We start from the raw sequence: 26,998 nt of genomic DNA, 5'->3' as shown, positions 1-26,998 counted from the left end.
GCAACTACAAAGGGAAAACAGAAGGAAATTTGGGGGGCAGGGATGGGAGTATTCTGTACAACACTGCTATGCTGGCTATGTGACTTTTCCCATAAAATGCCATAAAAATGACTTTTACTGTATGCAAGTTCCAGGATTTCCAAGGAACAAAAGGTGGAATGCAGACTGTGACCAGTGAATGTTTTTACAATTATATGTTAAAAGCACACTAAAGACAATAAAGAAATTGAATAAGTAACCTTTAAGAACTGTTTCTAGATATTGCAAGGTTAAAGGAGAAAAAACTGCAAAAACACTCTTCAAGAGGGAACATTTGCTTCTCATTGTGCCCGAAGCTTTGCTTACTCTTTCTACTCATGTGTTCTTTCAGTCCTTTATTTTATTTTATTTTATTTTTTTGCTTAAAAGAATAAAAATTAATTTCCCTTTTCCTTCCCATTTCAAGCGCTGGTTTAGCAGTGACAGGATTCAAAGAGCCAGCCCTGCACACCTACTGCAGAGCTTCCCAACCTCCGTCACATCATGGCACGTCTGGAAAAATGGCATATCTGTTTGCAGTGCAGAACTGTCAATGCACAAGGCTGCCCTGGCCTCGTCCTGCCGCCTACAGGCTGAGTGGATGGGGAAACACTCTCGCTCTGAATGCCACTTCAAACCATGGTATTCAGCTGCATTATTCAGCCAATTGAAGACAGGGCTGCCGACTGTTCCTCCTCAAAAGTGGAGTTTGTCTGTCCTGCGTGTGGAGCAGTTCCCGATGTCAGTATCACTGGCATGGAGCAATATTATTGATTGGAGTTTTAGAAATAATTTCTACCGAACTTACCTTTTCTTTCATTTTTTCCACCTTAAATTTTAGCTGGGGCACTACACTGTTGGGTGGCAAGCCTTTTTCCAGTTGAGTCACAAATTTGGCATATTTAGAGACTTGACTGTTGAGGAATTCTGGATCCAAGCTGTCAAATTTGGACTATGAAAATCAGAGGAAAAAAAGACGTGAAGATACAGGATAATCGGCAAGATTGACACAGTGGAGTTTTTTACTTGACTCAGATTTTCCAGTAGCAAAATTGTTAATCCAACTCAACTCTATACTTTTGGAAATGGCTTTACTTATTGAGATTGCCAATAGCATATCAGGCATATCTTATTATTATTTTCATGTCCTTGTCTCCTACATCAACACATTATTACTAGTCCTGTAATTAATTCCTGGGGACCAAACCTTCTAAGGAAATATACAGCAAATTTTTACTCTTGCTAACTATGAATTTCTCACCTAGTATCCTCCTATTGTTTGCTTATGCACCCCTTTAATATAAAGGGTTTAAAGATGCCCCAAAATATGCATGCATCTATAAATATATTTCTCAGTTATACAAACATGTAAGTGTACACATATATTGAAATGTCAGATGGTCATATGGACTGAGGCATCAGAAAATTTGTAAAACTTTCCTTCCCCCTCACCCACCCCGCCCCAGATTCAACATTTTCTTTCTGACCCCTAATGGGTCTTTTTGTGCATTTTGTACCAATTCATCCCACTTTGGAAGCTGCTGTCCTCATCTTTTGGGGTGATCAGAAAACTCTCTAAGCTCCTTCTTTATTCCTCAGGAGCTTCCACTTCTGAGATAAGTGACAAGTGAGTTACACAAAGGCACTTAAACGTCTCTGATATTATAGCAGATATTTGTTTGTTTTCTGTTTTCCTCACCAAAAGTAAGTCCTGTGATGCTTTGGACTTGGTCCTCTTTATTTTCCACTGGTATCCCCAGCAGCTAGAACCTTATCTGGAGAACATATCCTATGTCACTGTTATTTAACCCAGACCTATGACTTCTAATTATAGGTATCAGCACTGGTAGGATGAATGAGCAAGTGTAAAAGAGTATTTGTGAAGTTGGTGGTATTTCTAACACGTTCACTTCACACTTGAAAGTATAGATGGTCATCCATTCTGCCTCTCAGAGTGTTGATCCATGCTAAATTTGAATATAAAGACAGAACCTACAAACCAAACTCTATTGTACTTGGCCCCCTAATTAATTTACTTTTGAGCTCTCCAGGGAAGATCCCAAATTTCATCGCTCTGATTCTATTCTATTACAGGGAACAAATGGCTTCCTTTTTTCCCAAAGGACAATAAGAACAGAACCTAAGCTAGCAGGAACCTAAGGTGTATAGATCCCCAATAAAAACCCACAATCCTCAAAAACACTTGGGTGTACTGCATCATGACAACACTGGTTCAAAACCCACAAAGCAGTGCAGGTCCTGTGGTGCTCTCTTCAGTTAGCCTTCTTCAGTGGAGGACCTGAGGAGCTCCCTTCCCATCGTGCATGAAGCTATGAAGTATAGTGACAGAAAGACCTTTGTGCTTTTCACTGGAAAAATTATAATAATTCCCATAACATGATAACATTGCATATTTCACCAAACTTAAAAATATACCAGATTGCTTAGGAATTGTAATTCACAGGAAGATTTTAAGTGTCATTAAAACAAACATGATTTAAGAATTTAGAGCTTTTTTTTTTTTTTTTTTTTTTTTTTTTTTACCTTTAACCAGTCTTGTTGGAGTTGATCCCATTCGGTCATAGAATCCCAGAGCAATTGTTTGAGCTTCACTTCAGCACTAACTTCTTCCAAATCTTCAAACTTAGAAACTTCCACCTTTAAATATGTAATAAACAAAATGCACTCTTTAATTTTCAGATATAAATACCTGTTATCCTCCTATTAGTAATTCTTGATACAGTGACTAAGGAGAATATTAGTGTGGGGGATCCTAACTGGGGAAAGGAGAGAGAGAAACAAACGAAGAAAAAACACACGCATGTAAATTCAAATTTCCATTTGAGTGACAAAATATAACTCTTTATATTTCTTTAGAATGAAAATACCCTCTGAAGATGTAAGTATCATAAGAAAGGTATTTTGTCTCTAAAGTGTGCTAATCTTTAAACACTTGAAAGGCAGTCAGACTGTTCCAGCACAGTGACCGGGCACACACGTGTCCGAGCATCCCATGTTCACAGTAACGCTGTTGAAAGTGCTTGTGCATCGGTGTCATTTCTGTGGACATGTTTTAAAAGCACAGATAGACTGACAGCTCTCAAAGGGAAGGGCGGAGGCGGGCAGAAAGAGACTAGCCAAAGAATTTATATGCATATATGCATAGTCCATGTGTTACAGGATTCCAGGGCAGGGGGAATAGAGAAACTGAGACAGGAAAATTAAAACAAGGCCAAACAGTGTAGGAACAAACTAATTGTTAGGAACAAACTAATAAGCCATTATCTTCCCCAGAGCACCAAAGCAAATGGTTTAAAAACCTTCCTAAAGAGAGAATACAGAAAGGGATGGAGGAAGGGGAAAGGAGAGGGGTGGGGTTGGGGGAAAGGCAGTTTTACCCCCTAAGCAGAGAAGCCAGCAGTCTCAAGGCTTGGCAAGAAAAAAATTGCCAGGTGCTTCTCATGAATTCTGGGAAGGCCACAACAAAGTAAAAAAAAAAAAAAGAGAGACCTTGAGAATTAATTTGTACCAAAATAGTCAGCAGAGGAATTCTGAAGCCTATAGACAGGAGGGTATATAACCCCTCAGTCCCCCACCCAACAGCTCTTCGATTAGCTGAGAGCCCGTCTGTGCTTCATAAGCCAGATGTATGCTTTTCCTTTTTTCAATAAAGGTGCATGCTTCAATTGCTGTAATTAGTTGGCTTTTCACAGTGCAGTTAAGGTCTCTCGTATAAATTCATTTATGTGAGAATACATGGATCGAGGTTGGGGACAGCCCTCTCCCACTGGCTCAGGGGGCTGTCCTGTAACACCTCTCTCGTGTCCGTGACAGGTGCCTCTAACACCTGGACACAGACAATATTTAGGTGAAGGCCTGGTGGAGAGGGAGCCAGGTGGAGGGGGACAAAGGGAGGAAATGGGGACATCTGTAATACTTCCAATAATAAAAATAAATTCAAAAAAATAAGAACACATGTAGAGCTGTCATTACCTTGAAATTTTTCTGGTAAGATTTGTATTGAAATGCGCGTTTCTGAAGATCATCCAGAACTAACTGCAGCTCAGTCAGTTGGGACTTTATTTTGTCTTGGTCGGCATTAATATCCAAAATCTGTGGATCCTGTAAAATTAAGGCCGCTTTTGATTAGTGGTTCCTGCTTTTTGATGTAGACCATTGCAATAAGTTAACAAACGTTTTCAAAACACATTTTTCGAATTCTCTTCTCACTCTGCTTTTTATAAAATACTAGAGGCCCGGTGCATGAAATTCGTGCACGTGGGGGTGTGTCCCTCAGCCCAGCCTGCACCCTCTCCAATCTGGGACATCCCTCTCACAATCCAGAACTGCTGGCTCCCAACTGCTCGCCTGCCTGCCTTCCTGATTGTCCCTAACCGTTTCTGCCTGCCAGCCTGATCACCCCCTAACCACTCCCCTGCCAGCCTGATTGATGCCTAACTGCTCCCCTGCCAGCCTGATTGTCCCTAACTTCCCTCCTCTGCAGGCCTTGTCACCCCTAACTGCCCTATCCCTGCAGGCCTGGTCACCCCCAACTGCCCTCCCCTGCAGGCCTGGTCCCCCCAACTGCTCTCCCCTACAGGCCTGGGTCCCCCAACTGCCCTTCCCTGCAGGCCCAGTCGCCCCCAACTTCCCTCCTCTGCCGGCCTGGTCACCCCTAACTGCCCTCCCCTGCAGGCTTGATTGCTCCCAACTGCCCTCCCTTGCAGGCCTGGTCACCCCTAACTGCCCTTCCATGCTGGCCTGATCACCCACAACTGCCCTCCCTTGCAGGCCTGGTCCCTCCCAACTGCCCTCCCCTGCTGGCCATCTTGTGGCGGCCATATTGTGTCCACATGGGGGCGGCCATCTTTGACCACATCAGGGCAGCCATCTTGTGTGTTGGAGTGATGGTCAATTTGCATATTACTGTTTTATTAGGTAGGATGTTAAAATGAGGGCTTTACTTGAATTGTTACACAACGCATATGTATTGTAAGAAGTATGGATATGTTTTAAAAATCTTATCCATGGGGCTAACAATTATTTTAAATAATACCTAATATATTTTCCTTCATCTGCTTTCATGTCCTACACTTCTTCCACAAACATGACTTTAGGTAAGGAGAGGTGAGTGCAATATAGAAAAGTAGGAAGAGACTATAATACAAGGAAAATTCTCATTTTATAATAAACAAACTAGAAAGCCTTTGAATTCTGAGAGGGAGGAAGAGAGAAAATTAAAGAATAAATGGTCAGACATGTTTTCTGGCTGACCTGGGGGGGTGGGAGTCCCACCCTGTGAATGGGAATGGTAAAGTTTAGGAACAAAGTAGAAACACCTAACCAGGTTTGGGAGAATCTGAGGCAACTGAGGCATCAGAACTGTTATAGCCGAGGCGTGGGGAGGCCGACGCTCCCAGCCCCCATACAGCATGGTCCTGCACGCAAAATGGCAACCTGCTCCTGGTTAGAAAAAGCGAAGAGAGATGTCTAGGAGGAAGGGGCTTGGGCTGGGGCTCTCTGGCGCCTCGTGGCATGCCGGGGGTTGTGGACTCCTCCTGGCCTTGATTCTGGCAGGGCCACTGCTGAAAGCACTGCCGGACAGAGGACGTCTGAGGTCAGGATTAGCAAGTCACAGATTGAGACTGCAGGCGATGGCAGAAATGGCAGAATGCAGCAGGAGGGACTAGCATGGTCCCCAAAGAACCAGGAAGGACCCTTAGCTGGCAGCTGCCCGGGACCACCAGCCCCAGCCAACCTGCACTGGAAGCCGTGTTCCAGGGGCAGCACGTGAACCGGACGCCCTGCCCTTCCATCCGCCGGGAGGAAATGCAGATTTCCCCTTGTGGAGCTGCAGGTGGGAGGGGAGGGGAGCAAGGGTGAAGAGCTGCTTGATAGGGAGTTCCGATTTTGAGTTAAAAAAATCTATGCCAAAGACACCAAATAAAAATAAAAGAGGCATTTCAAACGGAAATACATTGCGTTATCATCATTTGCCACATTTAGGTTTTTTTCCTCCAATTCCCTTTATCAACAGGAGTGGCAGTCGCGACAGTAAGATGGTACCATTTATGGAAATGGTGAAGTTGCAGTTCTCGGCTGGAGTGATACTGAGTTCATTCCAAATCCTCTGTAGGAGGAGCGCTTGCTGGAGAGAACCTCTGCTGTCATTTTTGTGTGTGCGCACCATGCTTTTAAAAATGCACCACTACACATAAAGCACTTGCTGGCACTTCTGCTCTCTCTAGCAGCCCATCATCTATACACATAGGTATTGCTTCTCAACAAAGGATAATCACCGGTACTTTTCATTGCCGGCTCAGTATGGGAAACAGTATATTGTGCAGCAGCTAAGCAGGCCATTAATCATGGGAAGCAGACTGACTAAACTTGAAGTCTGGTACCTCCATTTATTATTACTTAACCTCTTTGTGTCTTGGTCTCCTTCTCTATAAAAATGCAAATAATAAAACTTTATCAGTGGTCTGAGGATTAAATGAGTTAAAACATGCAAATGATCCTGGAAGCATTATTCATCTTTGCCAAAAATGAACAATCCCAATGTCCATCGACTGTGGAATGGATAATTAAATTGTGATACACGATGAAACACTATCCTATCTAATAAAGAGGGAATATGTTAATTGACCATCACTCTGTCACAAAAAATAGCTGCACCCACTGCTGAGGCCAAGTTCCCATAAGGAGCCTTAATGAGCAATCAGCAGGAACCTGAGGCTATGCCCTCCCCCACCCCCGTGAGGCTTGACAGCGGACCTCAGGCCAAGTCCCCCACCTGGCAGAGCTTGACAGGGGACCTCAGACCGCACTCCCCACCCGGTGAGGCTTGACGGGGAAACTCAAGGTGCGCTTCCTGTCCTGGTGCTGGGCTAGGGGACCTCAGGCTGCTCCCCCCGCCCCAGTGCCAGGCCAGGGGACCTCAGGCCAAGCCCCCCACCAGGTGGGGCTTGACAGGGGACTTCAGGCCAAGCCTCCCACCCAGTGGGGCTTGACGGGGGACCTCAAGGTGCACCCCCAGTGCTGGGTCAGGGGAACTCAGGCCACACCCCCACCTAGCAGGGCTTGACGGGGGACCTGAGGCTGCAACCCCCTGCCTGGTAGAGCTTGACGGGGGACCTCAGGCCATGCCCCCCACCCAGCGTGGCTTGACAGGGGATCTTAGGCCATGTCCCCCACCTGGTGGGGCTTGATGGAGGACCTCAAGGCATGCCCCCTACCCAGGTCTGGGCTGGGGGACCTCAGGCCATGCCCCTCGTCCTGGCACCGGGCCAGGGGACCTGAGACTACGCCCCCTGCCTGGTGGGGCTTGACAAGGGTGGGACTGGCTGGGTCTGGATCTAGCCCAAGGGGGGGGGGGGGCTGGCAGGGTCTGGGTCTCATGTGATTTTAAGGCACATGTGGGTGGGCGGGACTTGACTCTGGGTCCTGTGGTGCGCCCCAGACTCTGACAGAAGGAAGGTTTTCATATACATTTTACTAATTTTCTTTAATCTCTGACAGTTCTATTTAGAGAAAGGGCAAATAGCAATATTAAATTATAACCTCTAATTAATCCCCTTTTAATGTGCACAACTTTCGTGCACCGGGCCACTAGTATAATAATGAACATGGATAATAACCTACATTCACACACAGCTACATGGATGAATCTCAGGAATGAAACAAAATCAAAGGACACATTACTGTATGATTCTATGTAATTGAAGTTCATAAACAGGCAAGACTAATTTATAATTTAGAATTCCGGGTAGTGGATGCATGTGGAGAGGAAGAAAGGGTTAGTGATAAAAGGGGACACTAAAGGAACCAGTAATGTTAGAGTTCTTGTCATGAGTAGTGGATACATGATGTGTTTTCTTTCTGATAATTCACTGAGCTGTACAGATGTTACAGTATGTACAGTTTTCTCTGTGTGAAAATACAAAAGTTCTTTAGTACCTGACACATAGCAAGTACACAATACATGTTAGCTACTTTCACGTTCCCATGCTAATACATTTAAATGCATATTGTAATCTTTAATGTCTGTTTTGTATTCCTTTGGGCACATGTACCCTAACACATTATACTAATCCTTTGTTGATGGACGTTGACTTTTTCCCAATTATTCTGATTTGATTATAACTTTATATGGTTCTATACTTCTGTGATAAGTTTTAGTCAATGTTAATGATAATGGATCGTTACAAAATCAGATGTTCATATATGTGTCAGTTAAGAATCACCCAGATGTCTATTTTAAATTATAAAGAAAATTCCCCTTGTATCTTTTGTATAGTAAAATTAGTGCAAGTTAACCAAATATTCTTCATTATCATTATTACTTTACTAGAGGCCCAGCGCGCAAAATTGCGCCAGACCAATCAATGCACCTCCTGGCGACCAGTTGTTTGGTCATTAAGGCATTGTGGCCACTGGCCTTTTATAATATAGATATTCTGCCTCTTCCTAAATAGAAAATTTTGAATATGTGGCTAAGAAAACTCATTGTGAAGTAGGTATAAATATGCTAACAAGTTGTAAAAACACTCATTTTAGAATAATAAGTACAAGCCAGTATAAATAAAATTCAATTATTATGTATATACTTTGCTTGCAATGGTCTGAAGTGTATTCAGTACTTGAAGAAAGTTCAGAAATAGAAGTTCAAAGACCTTGTTAATTGGTCAAAATAAAGTCATATAAAAAAGAAGTTAAATCAGATTAAAATAAAATAGGCTCCTGAAATGGTTCAATTAAAATAGTAGTCGAACTTTACACATTATTTTTAAAAAATTATTCCTTAACTTACCTGTGCTTGCAGCTTGACTTCGTTCACTTCATTGGTTAGATCTTCAAGATCTTTACCCAAATGCAGACAAAATTGCTTAATGCTTGCGTCTCTATCACCTACGGATTTATCGATGGCATTCCGAACAGCAACAATGGAGGGCTTCATGGTTGCAAAGACGGCAAAGTCTTCAGGCGGTGTGGGAACCTGATACTGTTCAATGAGCTTGTACATTTGAATCACCACATTGCCTTCATCTTCGAGGTTTTCGATCTGAACGGGAACATGGGTTGTTTGTTAAATAATCTGAGTCCTGTTATACCCTGTAGGCCTTGTCTAACACCAGCCAGCCTCTGAGCACTGGGAACGTCAGGCTGAGGAGAGCGTGGAAAACAGGCTTCTGGTAAACTGGCTGAAGCCTGTCGGGTGATCACTGCTGTCATTGTTACAATACAGGTAATCAGGCCCAGGGGGTGAGCTGCTCAGAGCTGAGCACAGTTAGCTTTATTCTTATGTTTAATTTTCTCCTTTCTCTTTTGTGCCAATATTTAAGGTTTTCAGGGACAACGCGTGCTGTGAGGATGCTCAGCTGTAATACCAGAGCTCCCGGCATGTGTGCTGAGCTGTGATGGTCCCAGACCAGCCCTGAGCTGTGGACAGGCCATGTTCCTGCCTGCATAGATTCAGACCTCTAACCTATGATGAGTCTCCCGCTATCCTTTAATAAAGACTGTTTCTACCTCTAACTGACTACTAAACATCTTCACCTTGATGTCCCACCTTCAGTGGACAGCGTCTTTCCTAATTTTCTGGCAAGGGACTCTCCAATTTTGAGGGAACCCTCCCCACCCTCCACCCCTGCCCCCCCCACCACCCCCCGCCCCAACTCTGTGATAGGGTTATAGACAAAGCAGCCATGTTCATCTAACTTGACTCAACCTCCTGGTCACAAGCAGCATCAAACTGGGAGCCAGCAATCCGACATCAGTCTGACCTCTCTCTTGAATGTGGGAAGAGTTAGACTGTAGCTGTGGGCAGAGGCCATTTGCTTCCACGTGGAGAAGATTGCAGAGAGAGGCTTTCAGAGAACTGGTTCTCGGCCTTTCGCTTGCATCACCATTACCTTGGAAAGCTTGTTAAAACAGATTGTTGAGTTCCTCCTCCAAGTTTCTGATTCAGAGGTCTAAGGTGGGGCCGAGGAATAGGCACTTCTGATAAGTTCCCATTGCTACTGCTGCTGCCAGTTTGGGGACCACCCTTTGAAAAATACCGCTCTAGGGTTCTAGGCAGGAGCAGTGATGAGAGATGGAAAGAGAGAGGCCTTCTGGTTTCCCTAGGCTGTACTAGTTCCTAATTCCTGTCCTTTTTTGGGGGAGGTTGTTAATCCTCACCCAAGGATATTTTTTCCATTGATTTTTAGAGAGAGTGGAAGGGATGGAGCGGGAGAGAGAAAGAGAATGAGAGAAACATCGATGTGAGAGAGACATATCAATTGGTTGCCTCCGCATGCTCCCTGACTGGGGGTAGGGATCAAACCTACAACATAATCTATTTTACTCCTTATTTCCACATCTGCAGAATAAAAATGATCTCTACTTCTTACGTTTTTGTGAGGATTTAAAATGTAATGTCTGTAAAAAATGCACTACAATGTCTGACCAGTAGTAGGAGTCTGAGCAGGTTGAGCTGTCGTTGTTGTTGGGTGTAGGGCATCTGCTTACTTTGTCTGAAAGTGTTTCTGATATTTCCACAGCTGTTTCTTGAGTTTCAATCCCTCAGTTTCTTTTATCTGTCATTACCTATCACAAGAACTGCAATAATGAGTTGTATGACTCAACTCACCCTTTCTTGAATCTCATCAAGAAATACTAAGCTGTTAACAAATTCTATGGTGGTCGATGGAACAAATTCAAGTTTGTACTCTGCATCTTGTGCCTCAGAGATAATGGCATCCACTTTTTGCTTGCTTTGACAAGGAAGCATATAATTTAGCACCTAGGAAAGAAAAAGAAAATGTAAATCATAACTGCTTGATTATATTTTCATTTTACTATACATTGTAGGCCAACCCTAATTAAACATCTGTGCAATCAGCAAGTATTGGAAGCAGCTATGTATATAAAGGGACTTTTTTCTTCCCACATTAAATCCCTGCCAGGTAAATGAACCAACAGGAAGATCATTTCCAGAACAAACTGGATTACACAGCTTATTTAAAAGTTTGCCTAAACTCTCTGAGCTCTTGTACACACCCTTTCTGTTACTTTGCCCTGTGGGGTGACCTTGTCATGTCCTCCCCAGCATCAATTCTGCTCCTTTCAAGCCAGGTGGTAGCCATGTGGTTTTGGGGAAAATTGATCAATTTCTCCTTCAGAAACAAAGGTGGAGGCTGATTGATCACTAGGCACACAGGAGGCTGGCTTCTGTTGGCCAGTGTGGTTGGGTAAGAGTGGACCTCTGATCTTACTTGGTTCAATTAGACAGAGGTCCGGTACTACTGCTTAAGGCTGAGAGAAATGTATGCTCAGCATCCCAATCTCTCTTTCTTTCTGTCTCTGTACAGAAACAAAAAAATAATGAGCTTGTGGAGCTTTTCACAACCAAGTCACAAATGTGAGGGAATGTTAGCTTTATGACGAAGCTGGCACATCAGGAGGCTCAGTAAAGGCAATGAAAAGAAACGGATTCTTGGTAACACCATTGAGTCACTAGCTCAAACCTCTCTGGTGCATAGTCTCCCTGTTTTTGTTTGTTTGTTTGTTTGTTTGTTTGTTTGTTTTTTAAAGCTGCATAGCCTATAAGTTTTCTGATTGCTTAAGCCAGTTTGAGAGCAGTTTTCTTTGGCTTGGTATACAGTAGTGTTCAAACTGCTGAAATTGAATTGAATTTGCTCCAATTGTACATTTTGTCCTTTCCAACAGATGACGAAGCAAAGCTCTAGGAGAAAGCCCAAGGTCATACAACTAATTACAATGACAGAACAGGTACCAGCACTTCTGAGCCGTCTTTTATAAAGGGCTCAGAAGTTTTCTGTGAGGGCCAGATAGTAAATGTTTTAGATTTGCAGGACATACAGTCTCTGTCACAACTACTCAGCTTTGCCCTTGTAGTGAGAAAGCACCCACAGGCTATACTACACCTAAGCCAATAGTCATAGCTGTGTTCTAATAAACTGTACAAACCAGCCGGACTGACCCTGTGAGCTACAAAAGTACCAAAATATAACCAGATCTTTAAGGACAGTTTCAGATCAGGAAATGATCTCCAAAGTGTGATCTCAGTATCCTCGAATGAAGAAGCATTCCCACCAGAACGTGACACTAAGAAGCCTTGAAAAACTCCAACAAAGGAAAAAGGGCGTAAGAGTGAGAGGCTGGTCTGAGGCTCACAGTCCCCTCTCTTTCCTCATCTGAAAGCTGACTGTGCTTGGAACAGGAAGCAAATATGGAACTTTTCCTAGAAACTAAGAATGCCCAGTAGACTTACGTTAATTTTAAATATTGGCAATACTAGAAAATACGGTTTATTTGCAGTAGGAAAGTCATAAAATAATTGTAGAGGCCATAATTAAAATTTTTCCTAGTTCATAGTTACCTCCAAACATCGCAAAGGTGATGGAATTAGCTTTTCCTTTAGCAGCTTAGTGTCAATGAGCAGCAAGCCTACATTTCTGGTGGGTCTTAGGGCTAAAGCGTCCTTGTGCTGTCTGTGATACTTTTCCAGTTGTTCACTGAAGAACTTAACATCTACATAAAATAATTCATATAAAGCAACACATTATATTAGATTTTGAAGGGTTGTTGTGACATATATTAAAAATCATTGCATTAATAAATATACACATGTATTTATGTTATCCCTATGTAAGCTTCTTTGTGTAACTTTAACATGTTAACTCATAGTTCTTTATATTTTATTCTTGTAATAAAAAACTAATATGTAATAATTAAATGTTTTAAAGCAACAATTAAATATGTAATTATGTTCCCAGCTCCTATTAAGAGATGGCAGGTGAAAATAATATAATTGCAGTAGAGGATCTAGTCTGGAATGGACTAGATTCTAGAGTAAGGTTGATTTGAAATTGGGTTCTCCACAAATGAATGCATTTTGAGGATATCCTATATAATAAAGAAGTAATATGCAAATTGACCATCATGCCCTCACAAGATGGCTGCCTATGACCAGGCCGGCAGGGGGGTTAGTGAGAGATGACCAAAAGACTGAACAGCAGGCTGTGTGGGGCAACCAGGCTGGCAGGGTGGGGCAGTTAGGGGCGACCAGGTCGGCAGAGGGGGGCAGTTGGGGGTGACCAGGCTGGCAGGGGGCAGTAAAGGGTGACCAGGCCAGCGGGGGAGGGGAGGAAGTTAGGAGCGACCAGGCCAGCAGGGGGGGCAGTTAGGGGCGATCAGGCAGGCAGGCAGGTGAGCGGTTAGGAGTCAGCGGTCCAGGATTGTGAGAGGGATGTCCGACTGCTGGTTTAGGCCTGATCCCCAATCCCTGGGATTGGGCCTAAACTGGCAGTCAGACATCCCCCAAGGGGTCATGGATTGGAGAGGGTGCAGGCTGGGCTGAGGGGACCCCCGTGCACGAATTTCATGCACCAGGCCTTTAGTTAACAATAAAAGCTTGAGACACAAGAGATCAAGCATAGCTAAAGTTTTCTCCGTTCCTCTTCCCACCACCTCTGCCAACCTGCTCGCACATCATGGTCAGGGCCTTTGCCAGCTTGCATCTGCCATGTGCTGCAGTTGGGTTTTGATGATCTTCCTGCCTCCATTTCCTCCCTTCCCCAGTCCACCTGAAATCAGTGGAAGCCTGCTTACCCTTGAATATACTTTTATCATGCTATTGGCCAAACCCAACCTTTCCTAACAGACATATGGTACTAAACTACTCTGCTTGCCTTTCAAAATCCTGCACCCTCTCAAGTTTAGCTAACTTATTTCCAATTACTTCCTCCATGTGGGTCAGACTGAGCTCCTGAGTGCGTCCTGGAGATCAAGAGTGTTGATTCCTGCCATCATCCATGTCCTCTCCTCTCCTGAATAAAGGGGGAGTTTGACATGTATAAAGAACACACCAGACAGAGTGTTTGAAGACCTAGGATTAGTCTTTAACCTTTTGCACTCGGATGTCAAGTGTGACTCGACATGGTTAGCACTGGTAGCAGCTCGTATGTCGAATTGTATTGAATATGTCAATAATTTGAAATATAAAAAAATCCAAATAAATAAGTTTGTATGAAAAGAAACTCCAGTTTTTTATTCTACTGCTGCGCTTTATAAAATCTGGGGTATTTAAAAAATTAAATCCCGAGTAGAATAAAGGAATCGAGAAAAAAGCAAGCGAGTGCAAAGGGTTAAACTCATATGTCACTTAATCTTTCTGAGATTCAGCTTCCTCATAATAGAAAAAAAGAACAATTACTTACCCTACTCACTTCAGAAGGTTTTGGTTTGTGTTTTGCTCAGAACTGACAAAATAAGGATGTCAAATAATCTGAGAAGTCCTCTGGTAAGGAAACCTTTATAACATTGCTTAGTCTAGTGCTTTCTAAACTTATTTGAACATAGTCTTTTATTTTTAATCCTCACCCGAGGATATGTTTATTGATTTGAGAGAGAGAGAAAGGGAGGGAGAGAGGAGAGAGAGAAACAGCGATGTAAGAGAAATATTGATCAGCTGCATTCCGCAAGCACCCTGTCGGGAGATTGAACCTGTAACCTAGGTAAGTGCCCTGACTAGGAATCGAACCTGCAACCTTTTGGTGTACAGGACGATGCTCCAACTAACTGAGCCACCTGGCCAGGGCGAACACAGAGTCTTTTTACATGGTATCATGTAAATATCCTTTCTAATAGTGTTCCAAGAAATACCAGTTTGGGAAACACCAGTTTGGTCCAATACTCTCATTTTATACACAAAGAAATTTAGATCAAGAAGGTTATTGACCTAATAACCATATTTTTCTTTGACCATGTCACACAGCCAAAGAGAAACAGAAGAGCAAAGCTGATAGAAGAGAAATAAGATTTATTTTCTATCTCTTTTTGAGATTGACAGGTAGGATGTACAGTGATTAAGCACACAAGCTTTCAAGTCTGAGAAAAGTGTTTCCAAACCACTTACTAGCTGTGCAATTTTGCAGGCTCCTTATCTCTCTATATGTCTCCATTTCTTTATTCATAAAATGAGACTACCAATACTCACCTCATAGAACTGTAAGGATTAGATGAGATACCTGAAAAATCACTTAGCACAGTATCTAGCAAGTCATTAGTGCTCAGCAAGTACAGAAGTTATGAGTAAACACTGACTTATAGAAACACAGTGGTAAGATATGGCTGACAATGTCAGGAAGCCAGAACCTGTCCCCTGATCATCTTTTGGGGTTGTTCAGGGGACACTCGGGCGCAAAGTTCACTCAAACAGACATTTATTAATTATCTATAATATGTGCAAGGCAATGTTACAGTATTTTGAGGGATTATGATAATAGGCAAGGTCTGCTATCTAAGGGGCAAAGTTACCTTCTATTAACCTCTAGCAAACAACTGGGTTTAGAGGTTTAGGAATTACTGGAGTTTCCAAAAGCAGGAGAAACACAGCATTTGGGAGCCCAGGCCAAGCCACTCCAAAGTCCCAGCCAACAGACAGTGCCTGTGAGACTGTGGTTCCAGGACTGGGACAGGATGGATGAACCAAGGCAGGACTAGATGAAGGGAAACCTGGGAGTCGGGTGATCTCATCCTGATGGGAACTTGAAGGCTTAAAGTTGTCCAATGTGAAGAGGTGGTAGCAGGAGACTGGGAGGCCTTGGGCTCAAGACTGAATAGAAGCTCTAAGTGATTGGAATTTGGTTCCTTTGGTTCAGCCTATTCCATGCCAGGAAACCACCACTCCCCAACAAACAAACCTAGAAGACTATACTGGTAAACCTCGATGTCCCTATCAAAAATAATTAGTAAGGAAAATTAGAAAAGTTACCAGGTTCCTGAAGTTTAAGAGCTTCTAAGTCAAGACTTTCATTTTCCCTGAAGAATAACTGGAACTTTTCAAATGTAGCTGCATATAATTGGGCAGATTCAAATGCTGCCTTTATGGTTTCCTAAATGTTATAAATAAACAGACAAATACAATTTTATTTTTCCTGAGCAGAATTCAATTCAATGTAAATAAACAAACAAATACAAATGCCTGCCCTGGGTCCAACAATATGCTTTGACCTGGGGATGCATAAGTGAGGGAAGATGCCAACCTACAGGCCTGGAGTAGCAGTTAACGAGTCTCTTACGAAGTTAAAATTTAAAAAAATCTTCGAATCTGACTTTCGAAGAATTGTTCCTTATGATGGAAAGAAAGCAAACTTGTAATTTTTGAGCTTCACGGTGAACTTACACATCACTAATAATCCTATGGCAAGAGACAACATCTGTTTCCTAATTACAAATGTTCTGTCTCAGTTGAAGTGTTTTTGAGCAAAGGCAAAAGGGTTCAGCATATCTATAGGACGAACTGCTTAATCTTACTATGAAATCCTCTGTAGTGGCAAGGCTTATTCCAAAATGTCTTTCATCATTTCCCCTAATAAAACCCTTTCTTTTACTTAATCTTGACTACAACCTCCTCTTCCCCCCCCCAAATTTTTTCAAATCAAAACAATAATTTCCCATCATTTCAGTCCCTTATTACCAGTGTCAATATATATTATCATAGTTCAATGCCTGTGAAAGGCAGTTATCTTGGTCCATGACTCCCTGGCTGCCCTCCCTTATTTTTCCTACCAAGATTATTTTGCAAATGACTACAATTTGTCCCAGGGAAAACTAGAGGTGATCAATGGAATTGCTCATTTCCAACATACCCAGGCCAGTCATGCTTTATGGAGAATGGCTAGTAGTAGAAAGTTTAATGACATAAAAGAGCACACACCCTATATGGTTACATTTAGCTATTTGTTCATTTATTTCCTTTAAATAAGCTCTTACCTATTCTTCTACACTCTTTCTACTGTTTATTTCTTTACATTAAACACTGAGAGGAAGACCTGACCAGGTCACGGTTCAATTCCTGGTCAGGGTACATGCCTGGGTTGTGGGCTCAATCCCCAATGTGGGGCATGCAGAAGGCAGTTGATCAATGATTCCCTCTCATCATAGATGTTTCTATCTATCTCCTTCTCCCACTCTCCCCTTCTCTCTGAAATAAATAAAAATAAATAAAAATCTGTATTTTTTTAATTGAGAGGAAGAAACTATGTCAAACTTGTGTTTCCTTTGAGCTTACTTAATAGTATCTCTGATTTGTGATCATACAGGTCATAGCAACATGTTCAAAATATGACTTGAAACCTTTGTATTCTGAAATAATTTCACATTCACATTGCTGGAATAGTACAAAGAATTCCATATATCTGTCACCAAAATTCCCTAAAATTCCTTATCATATTTGCTTTATCATTCTCTCTCTCTGTATATTATTTTACTATGAACCATCTGGAAGAAAGGTGATGACATGAGAGACTTTTACTCTTAAATATTTCAGATGTATTTACTAAACACAAGGATGTCTTCTTACATGAGCATAGTATAATAATCTATATCAGGAAATTAACATTAACATGAATTCTGTTATCTAATTACAGACCTTATACAAATTTTGCTATTTGTTACAAAAATGTCTTTCATAAAAAAAATTTTTTTTCCCTGCTTCACTATCCTATCCAGGATCATGTTTATCATCTTGTTATATCTTTTGGTTTCCTTTAATCTGGAACAATTCCTCAATATTTATTTGTCTTTCATTTTTGAAAAATATATCTCATTTCTATGTGTGCTTTATACTTCCTAGTGCTAAGATTCAGTTGCACATTTTGGCAGTAATACCACAGAAGTAACAGGAGTTTTCAGTGCATCATGTCAAAAGAGACATGACAGCCATTTGTTGCACTACTGGTCATGTTAACATGTTGGTTAAGGTTGTGTCTGTCAGTCTTTGTCACTGCAAACTTACTGTTTACTCTCTTGAAGTCAATAAATATCTTATGCAGAGGTACTTCGAGAGAATATCCTGTTTCTCATCATACTTTCCCCTACATATTTTAGTATGTATGGAGGTACCTGCCTATTTCTATGATGGCTCATGTGTCTCTATTTATGCTCCATTTATGTTTTACTAAGGACCCGATGCATGAAATTTGTGCAAGGGGCTTGGCCCTCGCAGCCCCTCACAGCCTGGGCTGGCCCTCACAGCCCCGGCTTCTTCTGGAAGGTCATCCGGAAGGTCATTCGGCTGTTCAGTCTAATTAGCATACTAGCTCTTTATTATATAGGATTGCATCTCCTGTATGATAAAAATGTTTCCTTTTATTCCTTTTTTGTTATTTTTTAACCTCATTTTCTACCCCAGAAGTGATGTTGTCTCAAATATTTTGCACTTTTAATTCGTTTTCCTGTTGTCAGTGTTCTGATCAACCAGGACTGTTTGTTTGTTTATTTATTTATTTATTTATTTATTTATTTATTTACTTACTTTGTTAATCCTCACCTGAAGATATTTTTCCATTGACTTTTAGGGAGAGTGGTAGGGAGAGGGAAAGACATGTGAGGGGCACAAGCCCTGACCAGGGCCTGGGCCGGGGAGGAGCCTGCAACCAAAGTACGGCAGTGCCCTTGACCAGAATTGAATCCCGGGACCCTTTGGTCCACAGACTAATGCTCTATCCACTGAGCAAACCAGCTAGGGCCAACTAAGACTTTATAAAAAAACAGTTTACCATTTAGAGATTAAGGAGCATTCAATTCAAAGATAAGAAAGGTAGAAAATATATTGCTTAATTTCTTAAATATTAGTTTCAGTAAAAGTAAATATACCTTTATTTGAAAGATAATTGTGTGAAAATTCTTGTCATCATCAAATACTGACGACAAGCTTGGACCTACTCCACAAGTTTTTTCTTCAAGTTTGTTGTTAATATAAGGCCGGGTGAAAGCATCAAAATATGTGTCAGGCACGAGATTAGGAACTGATAACACGGTGTTCTGAAACTGACTAATTGCACCTGAAATACCACACTGTTAGAGAGAAAAGAAGAAACATAAATGTAAACACATACATGGTTATATTTATGAATTATTTTGAATTTTCTGAAATGCTAAAATAAGTAAGAATAACTAATTGAATCATGCCAGATACTGTGTTGATTCTAAGTATATGAGAAATCACAAGACACAAACCCTGCCTTCAGGAAATATATTTTCTAATTGAGAGAGAAGCGAATAAAAATTATAACACATATGATGAATTCTATATTTGAAGTATGAACAAAACACAGAAAAGTCATAAGGGAAGGCAGGTCAAAGTATGCCAAAGAGAATCAGAGAAAGTTTAAAGGGTGGGTTAAAAGTTTATACTCTTTGAGTAGTTATTTCCATTATAAAAATCTATCCTAAGAGGAAAAAATAGATACGTAAATAAAGATTCATGTGCAAGGACACTCATTTCAGTATTACTTACAATAAAAACTTATTAACGAAATACCTAAGAGTTCAAAAATAGTAGTTAGACTGTAATATATTTATACAATGGAAAATTAGAGACCCATTCAACATTGTGTCTCCAAAGATTAATCAATGATATGGGGAAAAGCTTAAGATAAATGTTAAGTTTAAAGAAGAGAGAGTACAGGATAAAATGGATATGTAATATTCTATTTAAAAATGTATTTATAAAATCTCATGGTAAGTTAGGTGTGTTGGTATATCAGTGACACAAAAGTGGGGAAAATATAAAAATGTTAATCTATAATTCTGACACATGGAATTATAGATTATTTTAATAATCATTTTTGTGTTAGTCAAATTCACTTCAATGAGTATTTATTAATTTTCTAGATACCTGATGCACAGATTCATGCACATTGAAAGGAAATTAATTAGAAGGTGGCTGGTGGGGTGGGACTGGGCGAGATGGGCCAGACATGCTCTAGCGCAGTGGTTCTCAACCTTCCTAATGCCTTTAATACAGTTCCTCATGTTGTGGTGACCCCCAACCATAAAATTGTTTTCGTTGCTACTTCATAACTGTAATTTTGCTACTATTAATGAATTGTAATGTAAATATCTTTGTTTTCCGATGGTCTTAGGCTCTATAGCAGCGGCTCTCAACCTGTGGGTCGCAACCCACAGGTTAAGAACCGCTAGCAGGGTCACCTAAGACCATCGGAAAACACAGATATTTACACGAGGAACTGTATTAAAGGGTCGTGGCATTAGAAAGGTTAAGAACCACTGCTCTAGAGCCAACCTCCCACGGTCCCTCCCCAGCGTCTGTGAGTGAGTGGGGTCCCTCCAGCAGGTGGGGTCCCTCATCCTGGCCTGTGGAGATTGGGCCAAAACTGGCAGTCCAACATCCCCCGAGGGGTCCCAGAGTGCAAGAGGGCACTCTGCAAAGTTGCTGTCACTCAGCTCCTGTGTTGAGCATCTGCCCCCTGGTGGTCAGTGTGCATCATAGTTACCAGCTGGTTGGCTGGTCGGTGGGTCCCTTAGCCTTTTATATATATAATTTATAATAAATTCAAAATCTAACTAGAGAAAACGAGGGAAAGAAAAGGTACTTCTTGAAATAATCTTAAAAAATAAGCAGGGACCAATGTCTACCCAATAAATTTAATAAATAAAATAAATAACTAATCAGAGGCTTGTGAAATGTACAAGACAGGAGGACAATCCTTGTAAGTCATTGTGTGTGAGTCCTGAAGGGGCTGACAGGGTTGGGTGCCTTAAGTCATTTAATTGGAGAAACAGGACATGATGCAGTTGGTCCCCTCTAGGCCAGCACTCCCCAGGTTGTGGACAACCCTATGGATAAAAAGGGTTGCCAAGTAAATTTGGGAAGAAATCTTGGATTAAACAGGATTCTCCTCTGGATCTGCTGAACAGGATTTTTAATATTCTGATGCATATCACAACCCCCTTTCTCCTAGGATGCTTATCAACACCTTACAGAGCATCCTTTGAAAAATGCTACCATAGGCAATGGAGAAATTTTAATTTTAAATGACATGATCAAATGTGCCTACAAAATAATCTTACTGTCAGCAATGTAGAAAATACATTAGAAGAAAGAGAGGCAGGTAGATCAGAACAGACTATTACGGCAGGCCAGGTGAGAGATGATGAAGTTCCCACTGAGAGGGACTTCAAGTAATGAGCACACAGGACTCAGTAAGTTGATTTAAAAGAGGTAAAAGGGAAACTAGGAAGATTTCCGATTGCTGACTTGAGCAGCTGGGTACTGCCTTTCATTAAGATGGAGGTATGTAAGAAGGAGCAAGTTTTGGAAGAAGTTATAAGTTCAATTTATTTTGGTGAGTTGGAGTTAATCGTGGAGATTTCCAGATCTCAGTCTGGAAGAAAAGTACTGGCTGGAAATATATATTTATAAATCTCCATTCTATAAGTGGTAGTTAGAATAACAGGGATCCACACAGAGAATACATAGCATGTGAAGAGGAGGAAGCCTTTCAGGACAGAAACAATCAAAGGTCAGACAAAAAAAAAAAAAAAAAGGCTCTAAGAAAGAGGGCTGAAAAAAAAAAATACAAGAGAAATTATAGAAAAGTGTGAAGTCTATTTCCAGACAGAGGTGGAAGCTATATATTGTCAAACACAACAGGAAGGAAAATAATTGAAAAATATCAGAATATAGGAAGCCATAGATAACTCAAACAAGAACAATGTCAGATGTAAAGACTTAGGTATATAATTTTCCTTTAGACTAAGCTCTGCCTGTGTTTGGGAAACTCGATGGGGATGTACATTAAAGCTAATGACCAAAATGATAGTAAAATAATTTAGAAAATTCATGAGTGATAGTCCTGTTGGCTATTGGCTAGTTTGGGGTTACACAAGTTAAAATCTTATGTGTGGTGTGAACAGGGGATTATGTCTGTAGCATGGCCTACAACTTCAGGGGTAGGAATTAAAAATACCCATGTGGGCCAAAGAGAAATAAGGAGTATATTTCTAAAAAAAATAAAAAAGGAAAGAACCACGAAGGCAGCATAGGTAAAGATCTGTACTTGCTGCCTCCCACAACCACATCAAAATTACAACTAAATTACACAACAACTTTCATCCAGAACTGAGGGAAAGCTGGCTGAGTGGAAGTACTGCAACTAGAGAGGTAAAGAAGAAAGCACATTGAGACTGGTAGGAAGCGCAGAGGCTCAGAACAGGCTGGTCTGGCACCTGGGTGTGCCACTTTTTTAATCGGGAGAGAGATTGCCTCTGTGGAGGCTGCCCGGAGGAGCGAGGGGTCCCAGCCCCACACCAGACCCCCAATCCAGGGTCCCAGAGCTGGGGAAAGAAGTCCCTACGGGCAATAAGAACTATGGTCTGTAAAAACTAGTGTGGATTGGGGCTGAGTGACACACAGGCTGCTAGAGACCCAGCTGCTCCTCTTAAAAGGCTGGCACCACAAACTGAACTTACAAGCTCCTGCTTGCTCTGACCTCTAGTGCCGGGTGAGGCTCTGGGGGACCCAGACACATATGGGGAGACACTGGACTGTCTGGCACTGGGGCAGGAACTTGGGGGTGGTTTTCTTCCAAACAGAAGTGCTCGCAGCAGTCATTGTTCCCAAGCTGGGACCTCCCTGGTGCAGGGCTGACTGGCTAATTGCTGTTTGCTCCACCCTGGTGATTCCCTGAGACCCCGCCCCACCCAATTTACAATCCCACCCAAACAGTACACAGCGGCTTTTGCATATGAATGGCCTGTCCTTTCTCAGCCTAAAACCTGTCAAACAAGCTGCAGCTGGGTAAGGGAGCCTCAAAGCTATCAATAAAAGGCTCAAGACTGGCACCAGCACCAGCCTGCCTTGCTTCACAGCTGGGCCTCGTCTGGGCACTTCCAAACCTGATACAAAGAGGAGGAATCTGCAGATCTCTCTATAGCTTCTGCTGGGTGGCCCCAGGTAGTGGCTGACTTTGTACCTCCCTGGAGACCTAAGAGCCAGTGTACCCAGTAGTCAGTGTGAGACCATATTAGATTATAATTCTTCACATCCATAAGCAACACACTCAAGGGGCAGACTCAGTGAGCACCAAAGCCCCACTGAAGCAAGTCAGGTCCCATAAGAGTGTCTCCTGCAGAGCAGCTCTCCACTGTAGTTGCAGCTGGTCCCCACAGCCAATTGGCCTGGAGGTCAATTCCTCCCAGTGACACCAACAGCAATCAAGTCTCAACTACAACAAAACTATGCATACAGTCCACAAAGGGGTGTACCAAGAGTGTCTACCTCAGGTGATTGGGGAAGCTGAGTCACTGGGCTCTATAGGACACCTACCACACAAGGCCACTCTATCAACTCAAGGAGACTTAGCAACTACCCAATACATAGAAACAAACACAAGGAAGCAGCCAAAATGCGGAGACAAAGAAACATGTCACAAATGAAAGAAATGGAAGAAAGCAAACTATTAGATATAGAGTTCTAAAAAATAAGGTTACTCAAGAATCTTCTAGAAATAAGGTTACTCAAGAATCTTCTAGAAACCTCTGAGGAAATTAGTGAGACCTTCAAGGATCTTAGTGAGAATGCCAAAAAAAAAAAAAAAAAAAAAAAAAAGGAAAAGGACCAGTCAGAAATTAAGCATACACTGATTGAAATAAAGAATAATACACAGGGATTCTACAGTAGACTAGAGCAGTGGAGCCGTGGTTTGCCGCTCTGTTGACTAATGAGTTTGCCGACCACTGTCCTAGTTCATAGGTCAAAGTTCAACTACTGAGCCACAGTGTTCCTCTTTTAAATGCTTAGGTCAGTGGTCGGCAAACTCATTAGCCAACAGAGCGGCAAACCGTGGCTCGCGAGCCGCATGTGGCTCTCGAGCCGCAGTTTGCCGACCACTGGACTAGAGGATCCCGAGAATCAAGTCAATGATTTGAAATATGAGGAAGCAAAAATCACCCAACCAGAAGAGCAAAAATAAAAAAGAATCCAAAAATATGAGGATAGTGTAAGGAGCCTCTGGAATAATTTCAAGTGTACCAACATCTGAACTATGGGGGTTCCATAAGAAAAGAGAGAGCAAGATATTGAAAACCTATTTGAAGAAATAATGACAGAAAACTTCCCCCACCTGGTGAAAGAAATAGACTTACAAGTCCAGGAAGCACAGAGAACCCCAAACAAGAGGAATCCAAAGAGGACCACACCAAGACACAACATAATTAAAATGCCAATGCAAAAGACAAAGAGAGAATATTAAAAGCAGCAAGAGAAAAAACTATGCAGGCCAGAAGGGAGTGGCAAGAAATATTCAAAGTGATGAATAGCAAGAACCTACAACTAAGCTTACTCTACCCAGCAAAGCTATCATTTAGAATTGAAGGTCAGATAAAGAGCTTCACAGACAAGAAAAAGCTGAAGGAGTTCATCACCACCAAACCAGTAATATATGAAATGCTGAAGGGTATTTTTTAAGAAGAGGAAGAAGAAGAAAAAGGTAAAGATAAAAAAATTATGAACAACAAAATGACAACAAATATATATCTATCAACAAGTGAATGTAAAAATCAAATGAATCTAAAAATCAAAGTGAATCTAAAAATCAAATAAAAAATCTGATGAACAGAATAAACTAGTGAACGGAATAGAATCAGGGGCATGGGAATGGAACAGACTGATGATTCTCAGAGGGAAGGGGGTGTGAGGGGTGCAGGAAGAGATTAGACAAAGATCTTATATACATGTATGCATTACCTATGGACACAGACAATAGGGTGGCGAGGGCCTGGGGTGGGGTAGAAACTGGGTGGAGAGGAGCTATGGGGGGAAAAAAGAGGGGCATCTGTGATAATCTCAACAATAAAGATTGATAATAAAATAAAAAAGAAATAGGGAGAGTATCAAGGTTTTCCAAGGCCTGTCACCTGAGGCTAATGGACAATAGCCAGCTGCAGTTGAAGAGACCCTTCTGGTGTCATCTGCTGCACAAGGGCATCTGCCTTCCATGTGAAGGACACGAATCTTCTGGCCAGATAGACATGAGAGCCCAGTGCCTCTCTGTGTGGGAACTCCTGAGCAAGGCCCCAACCACAGGGACCTCAGCAGTCTGCTTGTCCCTGTGAATATCCTGCAACGGTCCATCTGATAAATTACAGAATCACAGACTGCTGGTGTTGGAAGCAACCTTAAAACTCATCTGCCTTCTCACCTTACAGATGCATAAACTGAACCCTGAAGAGGCACGTGGTTTCCCAAAGGCAAAGAGCTTACTAATTGCAAAGTGAAGATTGGAATCTCTAGAGTGCCTGATTACTAGTGTTTCTGCACCACAGTATACCAGCTAAGGACAGAAAATATAGACTCTTACTGGTTTACTAATCTACGCATGTACAAAAGATGGAAGGCAGAAGTCCAAGGTGGCTGCCAAGGTTCCCTCCATCTGGTGTGCATGCCCTGGATGCTCCTCTCGTGGGTACAGGAGGGACCTGTGCATCCGATGGGCTGCCACTCCATTGATTAGGTTACATTATATGGAAACTTGAAGGGATTTTGCAGATGTGATTAAGATCCCAATTCAGTTGCCTTTGAGTTAATCAGAAGGTGACTATGCTGGGTAGATCTGACTGAATCAAACGAAAGCCCTTAAAAGAGCAATTGGGCCCTTCCTGAAGGAGATTCCCCAGCCAGTCTTGATGAAGCAAAGACCCATATTGTAAACTGCTTACAGAGTTTGCCACGGGGCAAGAAACTACTCGAGGTTTCCAGGACCTAAAGTGGTTCCCAGCTGACATCCCTCAAGAAAAAAGGGACCTCAGCCCCACAGCTGCATAGAGATGAATTTTTCTAACCACTGAGGGAGCTTGGAAGTGGATCTGTTTCCTTGGAAGTGGAGGCCTCATCCCAGCCAATGGCAGCCTGGGGAGGTCCTGAGGCAGAGCAGAAGCAAAGCAGTGCCCGGACCCATGAACACAGGAACTGCGAGATAGCAAATGCTTGCTTTTTAAAAAGCTGCCAAACTTGTGGTAACTTATTTCACGGCAATTGAGAACTAAAATAGCAAAATTTTCTCAGATGCAGCATGCTTTAAAAGATTTTAAAAATGATACTTGCAACAGAGTGATTTCTTGAACTCCTCTTGAGAGATGTCTATAATGAATTCTAAATATTTCTTAGAACTTGTAGGTTCTCTTGATGGTGTCTCTACCAAACCTCTAATCTGTCTCAAGTTAAAGAAAAGGTGTTAAACTTTGAGATGATGTTATCTGGATAAACACACCAGAAAGTCTTCCAGAGAAGGCTCGAACAGTAGTGACTCCACGGTCAAGATCAGTTCTGTGAGGAACATGGGGATGAGAGACTCGTCTTCTTCCTGCTTTTCCAGCCCAGGAGCCGCCTGAAACGAACATATTCGCAGTGTTAGAGAGATACAGGTACCAAGGTGTAAGGTAGAAAACTTGTCTATTACAAGAGGCACGCAAACGTAAGCATATTCAATTAGCTGATTTTACAATGTTGGCATGTCTTTCAAAGAATATTACCACAGAAATTTAAAAAATGAAGGCTGATATTGAAAAACTAGACAGCACTGGAATACTCCTTGAAAAAATACTATCAGCAAGATGGAAAGGAAAATAAGGAACTGGAAAATGTTTATAGCAGATAGAAGGTTAGTAATATTTAAATAGAAATCTACTTGATATACGCAATAGAAATATATACTAATCCTATATAATAAGGAGCTAATATGCTAATTAGACCGAATAGCAGAACAACCATCCGGACGATCTTCTGAGGCTGCGAGGGGCTGCAAGGGCTGGCCGAGGCTGTGAGGGCCAAGCCCCTTGCACGAATTTCATGCATCGGGCCTCTAGTATGATATAATTAATACATAAATAGTAATATACTAGTACAAATGATCAATCAACGTCCTCCTTCTCTTCCTGAAGATAATTTATTCAGTAATAACATTTATTGAGCATTTAGTGTGTGTCAGGAAATGCTAAGTATTCATGTAAATCCCATACCAATCATATGTAGCAGGTATCATTGTACTCCCCTGAGAAAACAGAATCTGGAGAAGGACACATTGCTTAGTTAGTGGCAGACCCAGGTCTTTCTGATCATCACACCTATGCTCTTATCCCTGCACTGGGGCAGCAATTAAAGGAATAT

The 26,998-nt window shown here is 41.9% G+C and overlaps 1 protein-coding gene across 1 annotated transcript in view; it reads right to left on the bottom strand.

Moving 5' to 3' along the window:
• DNAH6 (dynein axonemal heavy chain 6) overlaps positions 1 to 26,998 on the bottom strand; it is a gene marked incomplete at its 5' end in the record, with an annotated part of 218,796 nt that overhangs the window by 145,316 nt on the left and 46,482 nt on the right. Inside the window, 9 exons of the mRNA XM_079791646.1 lie at positions 827 to 970; positions 2,563 to 2,676; positions 4,012 to 4,140; positions 8,831 to 9,082; positions 10,652 to 10,804; positions 12,404 to 12,555; positions 15,800 to 15,920; positions 18,685 to 18,885; positions 26,103 to 26,219. Coding sequence (XP_079647772.1) covers positions 827 to 970; positions 2,563 to 2,676; positions 4,012 to 4,140; positions 8,831 to 9,082; positions 10,652 to 10,804; positions 12,404 to 12,555; positions 15,800 to 15,920; positions 18,685 to 18,885; positions 26,103 to 26,219 — 1,383 coding nt within the window. The remainder of the gene's footprint in view (positions 1 to 826; positions 971 to 2,562; positions 2,677 to 4,011; positions 4,141 to 8,830; positions 9,083 to 10,651; positions 10,805 to 12,403; positions 12,556 to 15,799; positions 15,921 to 18,684; positions 18,886 to 26,102; positions 26,220 to 26,998) is intronic.

Source organism: Cnephaeus nilssonii, assembly GCF_951640355.1.
Source record: "Cnephaeus nilssonii genome assembly, chromosome: 15".
Classification (NCBI taxonomy): domain Eukaryota; kingdom Metazoa; phylum Chordata; class Mammalia; order Chiroptera; family Vespertilionidae; genus Cnephaeus; species Cnephaeus nilssonii.
Note: the sequence above shows the minus strand (reverse complement) of the source record. Positions and strands in the feature narration are given on the sequence as shown.